At 36.3% G+C, this 11,520-nt stretch overlaps 1 protein-coding gene across 1 annotated transcript in view; it reads right to left on the bottom strand.

Annotated features, from left to right (window-relative positions):
- The window catches only part of slc7a3b (solute carrier family 7 member 3b), a 10,659-nt gene extending 1,151 nt beyond the window's left edge, over positions 1-9,508 (bottom strand). The window contains exons 1-10 of the mRNA XM_083561434.1: positions 9,350-9,508; positions 5,425-5,837; positions 4,948-5,109; positions 4,409-4,580; positions 3,981-4,093; positions 3,672-3,894; positions 3,095-3,234; positions 2,680-2,782; positions 2,158-2,357; positions 838-1,004 (exon numbers count right to left, since the gene is read on the bottom strand). Coding sequence (XP_083417560.1) covers positions 838-1,004; positions 2,158-2,357; positions 2,680-2,782; positions 3,095-3,234; positions 3,672-3,894; positions 3,981-4,093; positions 4,409-4,580; positions 4,948-5,109; positions 5,425-5,794 — 1,650 coding nt within the window. The 5' untranslated portion in view covers positions 5,795-5,837; positions 9,350-9,508. The remainder of the gene's footprint in view (positions 1-837; positions 1,005-2,157; positions 2,358-2,679; positions 2,783-3,094; positions 3,235-3,671; positions 3,895-3,980; positions 4,094-4,408; positions 4,581-4,947; positions 5,110-5,424; positions 5,838-9,349) is intronic.
- Positions 9,509-11,520: the final 2,012 nt, after the last annotated feature.

Raw genomic sequence — 11,520 nt, 5'->3', positions numbered from 1 at the left:
AATAGACAAATAAGACATACTATAATATTACAAGTATATACACAACACAATATATAAATACAGATGAGGGAAAGTACGTATTGCAGGGTGTATTGCACACAGGTGGTATTGCACGTATTGCAGGTAATATTGCACGTATTTCAGGTGATATTGCACATATTGCAGGTAATATTGCACGTATTGCAGGTAATATTGCACACAGTAGTATTATTAAATAGTAAAACAGTAAAAACAGTAACTATTACACCATTGAACAGTAATAGCAGTGAGTATTTTGGTTAATGGTTCACTGGGAGCAGCTTTTATTGTAAAGTCTAATAGCAGCAGGGAGAAAAGACCTTCTGTATCGCTCCTTCAGACACTTAGGATGTAACAGTCTGTCACTGAAGGAGCTGCTCAATGAGGTAACAGTTTCATACATGGGGTGGGAGGCGTTCTGCAGTAAGGATGATAGTTTTGCTACCATCCTACTTTCTCCCACCTCCTGTACAGTGTCCAGGGGAATCCCCAGGACTGAGCTGGCCTTCCTGATCAGCTTATCTAGTCTCTTCCTGTCTGCAGTAGAGATGCTGCTGCCCCAGCAGACCACTCCATAGAATATGGCTGATGCCACAAAAGTAAAAAAAGGTCTTCAGTAGCTCTCCCTGCACTCCAAAAGACCTTAGTCTCCTCAGCAGAAAGAGTCTGCTCTGCCCTTTCTTGTAGATTGTCTCAGTGTTGTCTGTCCAGTCTAGTTTGTTATTTAGGTGAACACCCAGGTATTTGTAAGAGTCCACTCTCACAATGTAGCCATGTAGTCAGACCACTATATAAAGAAACAAATGAATGAATGTCTACCTTGAAGCTGACTTCCTCGCTGCTTTGGGGCTGTCTCCAGATGATGATAATGCAGATGGCAGAGACAATGATGAGCAGAGTCATCACAGTGATCCATACTGACTGCCCCTCTATGATGTTTTCACCCCACACAGCCAGCACAATACACAGGAGTGTGAACAAAACACCTACACAAAATAAAAGAGGGATAGTGTAATATAATAAATGGATCATGTAGTTATGATACTGAAGATCAGGGATGATATATGTTCAACGGGTGATCCACCGTTGTATTTCATGTAATGGATAGAAAAATACATTTACATCACAAATGAGATCAGATTACTGGATTTGTTAAAGCAGTTCATCACCCTTACATTAGCTTTGCGGGAAAAATATTTGGTTCTATTTTGTAAAATTATTAAATATACTTATAATTCCGTAAAGTTTTGGAGTCAATATTATGTGTTAGGTCAATAAAAATCTTTTTTGCAGCCACAGCAACATCCAATGGGTTTTCCCAGGCCTTTACACATATAATGCTGACTGACTCAACAGAGATTTTTTGTGTAAACACAAGACACAGCTTGCATTAAAGCCCAACACGTTGATGCCTATGATGTTTTGCATAACTTGACAACAACAGCTTGGAGAGTGTTGGCTCGATTGAAATGATTTCACACCAACTCAGATGTTGATATCATATTACATTTGGAAAAAGTGCTACTGGTGCCACAAAAAATTATTATATAGTCACCAAGAGAAACAGTACATTAACATTTGATATGATATACAATATATACATATTTAATATTATGATATAAATATATATCATAATATTATACATATGCATCCTCTGCTAAGCCACTAAGGGCTCACATTCTATACAAATGTAAGCTTTTTGAGCTTTTTTGTTGTATTGAACTGATGCCTGGAACAAGTCTTTGTATTTATACTTCTGAATTAGAAGTGTAATTAGAAAATACACTGTCCTCCCAGTGTCTTGGATTTTTCTTGCTGCAATTTTAAAGCATATTTGCAGTACTTGTGTTTCCAAATCAAGCTTATTTTATGAGCTTGTCAGTAAGTAAATTATATTTTATAGTTTGGACGTAAACGTTATCTTTTGGCCACGTGGAATAAGCCTACATTTTCTATTGGAGAAAACTTTTCCAATTACATACAGTCCTGGCTTCCTTGAGTTACACAGCTTAAGTGAATTTCTGAATACCCAGCAATAAAAATATCATTTTTATAATAGATAGAAATGTCTCTAGCAACAAAGCATAAGTGACACCATAGTTGCTAATAAACAGAGCTTGCCAGTAAAGGAAATCTTACAGGTAATCGCTGTGGTGACATAGACAATGAGGCCTGAGATTTTGGTGGGTGAGTCAGAGTTAGGCAGCAACAAATGTCTGGGGGAGAACGTCTCATTAACTGGCTCTTTCTTCAGCGTGCTTATCTTCTCCTTTTCTATCAGTGTCTGCAGCACTATCGGCTTTTTTTCAGCACTGGAATTCAGGCTGCCTGGCTGGTACCTATGAATATAATGATAATCATAAATCATGCAGTAGTATCAATAACATTCACATATTTCTTTAATTAGAGCAAAACAGCCAAACAGCCCATATTTAATAAAACAGAAAAAAATGTTAACAATAAAGTAGTTTCATAAAATATAGTCATTTATTTTATTTAATTCACTTAATTGTAACAAACTTTATATTTGTAAATGTCATTAGTGTTTTTATTCTACTATTAAAAAGAGGGTTGAATTAGCCATTTGGACTAATAACCCTATATAGTCGATTAAGTGAACCAGTGCCTCTTTGTATGTGTGCCACATAAAAGTGCACTGACCTGAGAATGAGCACACAGACTGCCACAAGTGTGTAAGCCAGAAGGGTCCCAATGGACATCAAATCCACCAAGGCGGCCAGATCAAACAAGAAGGCCATCAAAGCTATACAGAGACAATAGTATTGAGCATAGAAGTTCATTCAGTAGAACAAGAACAAGATAAAGGTATAATATGAAACAAATCATTGAAGTCCTAAGTACATTTAAAAGCAGGCTTGTGCGAAATAATGTTTTTATCCCTATGTGATATTACATTACATATTATATAGTCCATAAAATGTCCACTGTTGTCCAATGTTTATGCAGTGTATATGTGAAATCAATGAATTTTCGGTGCTTAAATTTGTACAAAACAGTTCTATATAAAAATTCTATAATCACACAAGTCTAATCTTGAATATCACTCTAACTATACCTGCTATAATGCCAGACACAATGGTGGCAAGCATGGGGGTCTTCGTTTTCTTGTGCATGCGGGAGAGAAAACGGAAAAGCAGGCCATCCTCAGCCATGGCAAAGATTACACGTGGCATGGGGAACATGGAGCCCAACAAGCTAGGGCCAGGCGACAATAATAAAAAATTAACATGCAAACCGTAAATCAAATACAAAAAAATTCATGGCAAAGAAGTGGAACAAATCAATAAATAATTCAAAGTAAGAAACTGAATAATAAGGATGCCAAGAGATAAAATGCTTTTTACAATTACATTTGTTTCCAGATTAAAATGACCAATTTTGAATGTTGTGGAAAACAAGAATTGAAATAATCTTTATTATTATTTTTTTTTTAAAACAGAGACAAAAATAAAGACATTTAATTCTGACTTTTCTCTGGCACCTACTATCAGCCAGTAAATAAGCATTAAAATTGTTTGCATTCTAAATTAAACTGCAAAAATGTATTGTGTTAAAATCAGAACAGATGGGTAGTGAAAAGAAGAACAAGAAGTGAAAAGAACATAAAAGGTCAACGTAAAATATACACACACCTGGTGGAAAGGGCACAGAGGGAACCTACAGTCACGACATAGCGAGCAGGCATCCATTCCACATATTCAAAGGCTTTTGGCAATGGGCTGTTAGTGTTTAGAATGTAGTAAGGCATCATCAGAGTGAGAGCTGCAGACACTCCAAAGTAAGCGACAAAGCAGATGAGCAGTGAAGCCACTATGCTTATTGGTATCGAACGCTGAGGGTTTTTGGCTTCTTCACCTACGTTAAAGGAAAAAATTAATTCAGTCGGTAAAATTTACCTTCCCAAAGGTAACACGTTTAACTAGAAGTGATATGTAACGTACTTGTGGTGGCAATACAGTCAAAACCCACAAATGCATAGAAGCAAGTGGCTGCACCAGACAATATCCCAGAAAAGCCAAATGGTGCAAATCCACCTGTGCCAAAGTTTGTTCCACTGAAAAACACAACAGACATAAATACTTTAATTCTGTAATGGAGAAAGTAAACCGTGAAAAATAACCTAGAAGTTATATTGCATGTTACAATGTATTGAAGAATGCAAAGTGAGCACAAAGGATTTATGGATCATTCATTCATAAATAAAAAGTCATATCGCTTTGCAACAATGTTTTGCAACTATTACAATTTCAGACTCCTAGTTGATATAGAATTTGCATGTGTAGCCACCACATATGGTGATGCACACAATTAATTGAAATAAGACCTTCTACCACCCCCTACACATTAGAATTGTGATTGATTGACTCACTAGGGCACTGGAGGGCTTTTGTTGGTTTTGATGTCCTCCTCTGTGATGTTCCAGTTGGCAGTGTCGCCCTTCACAAAGCCAGCAATGATGACAAAACTCAACACCAACAGGTTGATGCCTGTGAAAATCTTGTTCACCAGGGCTGACTCACTCACACCAAACGCCAGCAAGCCTGCAGAGTGGGAGGTAAGAGTTGCAGAATTACTGTCATTACTGCCTTTAAGCAAAGGCAAGCTGGGCTTTAATATGTATCACATCAAGATGGCATTCTCATGTGGCTTCAAACCTCACGTGCTCTAGACGCTACTCATTGCACAAATACACAAAATATTGTTAGTATCTAATTGTAGCTGTGTTCAGCTTATTCATTTGTACTCTGCTATTTCAATTCAAGTGCATTAGCTCATTTGTTTCACTTTCTCCACAGAAGGGAGAAAAAAAATCATTTCAGATGTGAATCTATTAACAATGGTGAAAAGGTTTAAAAAGTCAGAATCGACACTGAAAGCTGTTGCAAGATTCAAGAAAAATGGACTTACAAGTAAGCACTATAACAAGACCTAGTGCAAACACGTCCGGATATTTTGCCAGCACGTTTCCGGTGTTTGGAATAGACATGTATTTACTGAAAAAGTTTGAGATCGTCTGATTGACCAGGGTGTCGAAAGTGGAGCTCCATGCTCGAGCCACACTGGCAGTGCCTAAAGAAGCAAACATAAAAGACAGCACTTAAATATATTGAAGTCAAGCCTCACCAGGACCTTTACAAACAAAACTTCTCATGTTTTAGGTTATTTCATCTTGACTGTAACAAGTTCTAGTGTCTGGCCTTATTTATAAGCTCTCATGGGCTGACAGCTAAATCGTGTATTAGGATTCATCACTGGCAAATATACACATAAGTATTACAAGCTTGTTTTAATGTCAAGTGTTCACTTTAAATACAAATTAATTGTATGCTGCATCTGCACTGCCTCGTGTTCCTTTATTTACATAAACATACTCCATCAACTCACCTATTACATAGGATAGAATGAGGTTCCATCCAGTGATGAACGCCCAGATTTCTCCTACAGTTACATAGCTGTAAAGGTAGGCCGAGCCTGTTTTGGGAACGCGTGCACCGAATTCAGCGTAACACAGTCCAGCAAGGACAGAAGACAGAGCTGCAATCAGGAAACAAATCACAATGGCAGGGCCAGCTTTCTCCCGAGCCACTTCTCCAGCTAGAATATACACTCCAGCCCCCAGTGTGGCTCCAACACCCAGCGCAATGAGGTCCAACGTGGACAGACAGCGAGCAAAGCGAGTCTCCATATCCGTGGTGTCCAGGACACGCCTACGCACCAGCATCTTCCCAAATGTGATGAACTTTGAGTGCATCATTTTGGCAATTCAATTACAGGGGACAACAGTGGTGAAGAAAAGACTGTAATAAAGAGAAAAAAAAACTAACATTAATGGGTTGCTCATTACATTGCTTAAAAGCTGGCTAAAATGTTGATTTATGTATAGAAAGAAATACTTGCTCTAAATACTCTAATAGATTCTGGAGAAGTGGTGTGCCAATTTATTGTTTCATTTAATTCCAAATAGGCTATAAAGCCTAGCTAGACAGAGACTGACTAAATAAATGAAACAAACAAACAAAAAATCTTAAAGCAATAACTAAAACAAAGTCCCTATTTGTTTTTTTGGTTTTAGACCATATTTAAACAAATTAAAACATTTAATTAATAATTAAAAAATGTAATTGAATAATTAATTCAAACACATAGGTGTACACTGACATACACACAAACATTACAAAAGACATTAGTCTCTTTCAGAGGTCCATTTCATTTTTTATATTTAATGTTCAAAATTTGTCATGCCACAAAAAAAAAAAATCCACATTAGACCCTATTTTTTGCCTAAAACTGTAACAAGTGGAAGTGGGACTTTTTCTGCTGGCTTAAGAGAAAACCTTAAAGAATAACAAACACAAACATGATGTCAACAAACTTAATTACCAATGTCACACTTGCATTAGTTGTATCACAACACACACACACACACACACACACACACACACACACACACACACACACACACACACACACACACACACACACACACACACACACAGACAATGCCTCCAGTCAGAGAAAAATCTCCAGGGGATTATTGGTCACAAAGGGACATGTGGGTATGCCTACCATGTTCATTTAGGAGTTAACTAGCGTAGGAAAATGTCTACTAGCAAAAAAATTATTATGCTACATAGCAAATAGTTTCTATGGTGATGACCTGAGCAGAAAAAGGCTACACAGTGCAGCCATTTTATCTGTGTAAACTGAGAATGGAGGAACACAATAGATAAGGGAAAATAGAGGGGATTCCTTTAAACCAGATTATAAGGAAATCAAGCAAATAAATCACAAAAGTAATGCCAAAAATATCAACAGAACTGGGAAGAGGAAAAGAGAATTTACAGCATGCATGACATGCATCTGGCCTGAGGCAACCAGTCTAGCCAAATAACTCAGGACTCATTAAATTTTTTATTTAATCATGTGTGAATGAATAATGACGCACAACGGTACATCAAGAGATTAGCATGAATGTCTAGCTTTCTCTCTTAATAGTCTAGAGCATAAAAATACTACACTCTGTGATATCACTACCACATATTAAGAAACAAACCAAGACAGAGTGCATAGAGTTTTCCATTTTAGGCATTTATATTTTAAGCATGCCCTTGCACAGCAACCTGAACAGCCGTGCGTATTTGTTTAAGCACTATCTGGCAATTATAAACCTAATGGGACAGGAACAAAGCAGTACAGGCTGGTTGGCATGTTGCTCCATGCTTTGCTCTAAAAGGAAATGAGTAATAGTAAGATAATTTCTACATCCTCCTTTGGTACTGACATAGCTTATAATATGCAGTAAATTTATGATCTGCCAAAATCAAATCTGAAAACATACGCATTTTGAGAAAAAAATAATATAACAAGAAAAACAATAATAATAAAGACAGCAAAATGTTTCCTTTTAAAATAAATAAGAAGTTATTATAGGTCAAATTTTATAAAGATTACTGACTAGCAATTAACCTGTAAACAAAACAGAAATTTACTAGAAATATACTGATTGTATTTTTAGTTCATCTACAACCATAAGCTTCAAACATCAAAGAACATCTGTTTATAGTAGCAAAGGAGGAAGTTACAGAAACCCACAGAAACCCTTTTGACACCTATCAATTCCAATAAATGGACGAAAACCTACAAGTTTAAAGGAAGTGGTTTTTACAATGTATTTTACAAATGTTATAGTAAATACTTATATCAGTTTCTCAAATAGCCTCTTAGGTAGAAACAGCAGTGTAAACACACTCTGTCATGAATGTGGCGTAATGCTGAAACTGTTATATTTCACATTTCATACTCATTTGTGCAAAAACATCTGATTGACAAGTTATATAAATAGATCACTCTCATCCGATTCCTGCTGTGGTAGGAAAAATGCTCTGTATCTCTGCCTGAAAAAAAAATCCATCCCATGTCACCACTTGCTTACAATCAAGAATTTAAATTCAATTAATGGTATAAAGCAAATAATATATGCCTGCACTGCATACTTCCAAAGGTGACAGTAAACCCCTGAGGTCATTCAAACCATGATTAGAAAATGCAAATAGCTGTCTTGGTGTAAAACAAACAGTATGTATAGACACTCTGTTGACACAGAACCCGGAACTTAAACCAATGCTGATGTAACACGGGAGTTAGAGTTTCATCATGATATTTGATGTTTTAAAAATTTAAATTAAATGAATTCTCACATTCTCAGAAACATATAAAGATGTATATATTTGTATGTATCAAACATATGCCTGTTCTAAAAAAACTGAACTTTAATATTTATTTTGCTATTGTTTTAATTAGTCACATGTCATTTATAACACTGACTTTCAATCAAATTTTATTTGTTTAAAACCCTGTTTAATATTTTTGATAATTGTCACAAAACGCTTTAATGAAATATATTGATTCAAGATGTCAATTGTAAATGAAATAATAAATCCCTGATTAGCAAAGTAATTAGCATTGTACTGTATGGGACATACTGTTATATATTGTAATGTACTAGAACATACTGAAATGTACTGAAGATCACTAATGAAAAGATCTATGATCAAGTCCTTGTCACTGTTTAACAAGCAAGATTTAATTACAAATACCCCACAGCATTTGGTATATTATATGATCCTGTCTTTAAGAACACTGAGAGCATGCAGGCCACACTGAAACAAAAGGAAGAAGAGTGTGTATAGCGCTCTGCTCCACGTGTTCAACCACTAGCTATAGGTACATCCTCAGCCTCATAGACGCTTCTAAAGCTTCACTAAAGATCTGAATGACGGACCCGAATGATCCTTACAAACAGGATGAACTCAACAACAACGAAACAAAAGCACAAATTCAGTTCGATGCTATGACATTACAGTCTATTGGTTACAGTGAATGTAATTCAGAGTAGCAAAGCTGATGAGATCCCAGTGATGTCTTTAAAACAGCTTGTGGTTTTTATTCATTATTCAAAAAGCATAAACACCATCTACCCCCTGATCTTGAAGAAATCTAACTGGTATATTTCTCCAGATGTTATGTCTGATTATACACATCGTCTAGGTATGTTGTTATCCAGATTACGGATTAGATTTAAATATGTTCATATGAGAACTCATCGCAGTTTCGGAGCAGTTTGATCATTATAAATATTATCATTATTTTTGTAACTAAATTCTACATTTTGGTAACTCTTCTCATCCCATACATTTAAGTCGTCTCTTAAATTCCCTTTTCTTTTTTTTTCAACGCAATATAGACCTAATTGTTTGAATGATAGAAGATGAGAGCTGTATCAGGATAAGAAAAAATAAAACGTATTTACCTGTAAAAGAGAGAGATAAAGCGAGAGTGAGTGAGTGAGTGGATTTACACTCCCAGATTCGTTCACACAGAGAAGAAGAAGAAGAAAAAAAAGCCGCGGTGATAGCAGTGAATGAGATTGTAATAACTATTCAGATCTACTCTAGAGGTTTGAAAGTACCCGGATATCCATGTAAGGGAAAAAACGCGGTCGTTTTTTTGTCGTGACGTGAAACGACGTCAATGTGTCCATTTCGCGACATCCGCCGATACACAATGTCCCAGTCAATCACCCACGTGTTCATTAAAATTTGTTACCCAAACCTCATGATTCAGGCTGCAGTATCTCAGTATTCTGTAATCGAATTGATTCGATTGGTTTTGATCAGATTATTGTATGTGTTTGATGACGCTGATGACGTTACTAAGAACTTCAGTGTTACATGCCAGGCAATGCAACATGTCAAGGGGTACCTATACCGACCCCTGTAAAACATGTCTAATCAAGCAAACAAACACTGGTTTTGCTATTTTTTTTCTCTACTTTTTATAATTTTATATATACTTCCACATTTCCCTTATTTACTTTGTGCACCGAGTATATGAGACTAGATCTCCTAGTGTTTAAACCCTACAGAAAATGTCTGTGTGTAGACAGTAAGAATAAAGAAATAGAAGCTGAAATTTTGTGGGAATGTCAGTGTTGAGTGTGCATGCTTGTATAGTATCACCTCTTTTGCAGTGTGTTAGGATACAAGGCCGCTGCCGTGAGAGGATGTGCTTCTTGTACAACAATGTTTAGGTAAGTGGTACATGTCATATAGCATCCACATAATTGCCAGAACCATATGCTTTAACATAGAACATTGCAGAGAGCATCACACTGCCTCCGAACTTAAATCTTTCATATAGTTCTTTCTGGTGCTATTTCTTCCCTGTCCTCATGTTGATTAATAATAATTTAAAAAAAGCACATGAATGGGTATATTTGGTGTGCAACAATGTTTAGGAACATTGCACCAAGCATCACACTGCCTGTCAGATTGTTTTTTCCCCCCATAATGCATCCTGGTGCCATTTCTTCTCCAGAAAATAAAAATAAAAGCCAGCTCCTGATGCTCACATGCTGAATGTGGGTACTCTCGGCAGGGGACAGAGCTCTGCATGAACACTCTAACCAGCCTTATCTTTCAGTAGCCAAATTCTTTTGCCTTGGGTGCCCTTGACTCTGTACCCAGCTAACTGGATTTATCCCTCATTAGACCACTTGAGTACAAACTACTGCAGACAGTGAACAACCTGGCCCATCATATCCCTTCACTACAATGGAAAAAACAAACAAACCAAAAAACAACATACATACATACAGAGGTAAAAGCTTTTCAAAATAAGTATCAGCATAAGTAATTATTTTTTTTTTGACTGTGGCAGTGGTGTTTAAGACGGACGTTTAAACAGGCATGTAAGAAAAAAACAACAATTATCCAGCAGAAATAACTGTAGGCATATTGGCTTTGATTTTTTTTTTAAAAAAGAAGGAAAATTGGAAAAAGTATTTCAATACACAAAAACACATGATGCTTGCAGCGGTTTGGCTACAATTGAAGAAGACCACATTGGCATCTACTCCTTGGCACAGCCTCAACAACACTGACAAAATGGCCTGGTCTTTTATGAATGGATAGAGCAGTGTTGTCAGAACAGCAGTGAAATAAATAAAAGAAAATGATTGTGGTGGACATGATGAATTGATTATTAAATGGCAGTCAACAATTCCAATCAGAATATTCTAGTCACTGTAACAAATTCTTGGTCTGAATTTTGCCAGAGCTAGACGTCTTGCACAACAGCATTTCTTCATGAAGAAACATAAATAATCACAAAAAATTCATGAATAGTTTCAGAAAAACAGATCATTTGATATTTTAGAGGGTGACTGTTTTTAGTAGTTAGATACACAAGAGCAGTTCTTTCTTTAATCCTACCAGAGATTTCATTATAGGAAAAAAGGATAAATATAAGAAAAATGCAGTCCTTGACTAACTGGAAAACCTTGTTTTTCTTTTCTACTTCCTAGTTTCCTCATACTTCTGTATCAGTTTCCTATTACACTAGTCTACTTTACTCATCAGGAAGCATCCAAATAAACTGTTGTTCATAAAAAAAAAAAACCTAGTAGTTTTTCTGATCACA

The sequence above is a fragment of the Silurus aristotelis genome (genome assembly GCF_946808225.1).
Source record: "Silurus aristotelis genome assembly, chromosome: 14".
Taxonomy (NCBI): Eukaryota; Metazoa; Chordata; class Actinopteri; order Siluriformes; family Siluridae; genus Silurus; species Silurus aristotelis.
The sequence above is the reverse complement of the archived record's forward strand: the minus strand, read 5'-3'. Positions and strand labels throughout refer to the sequence as shown.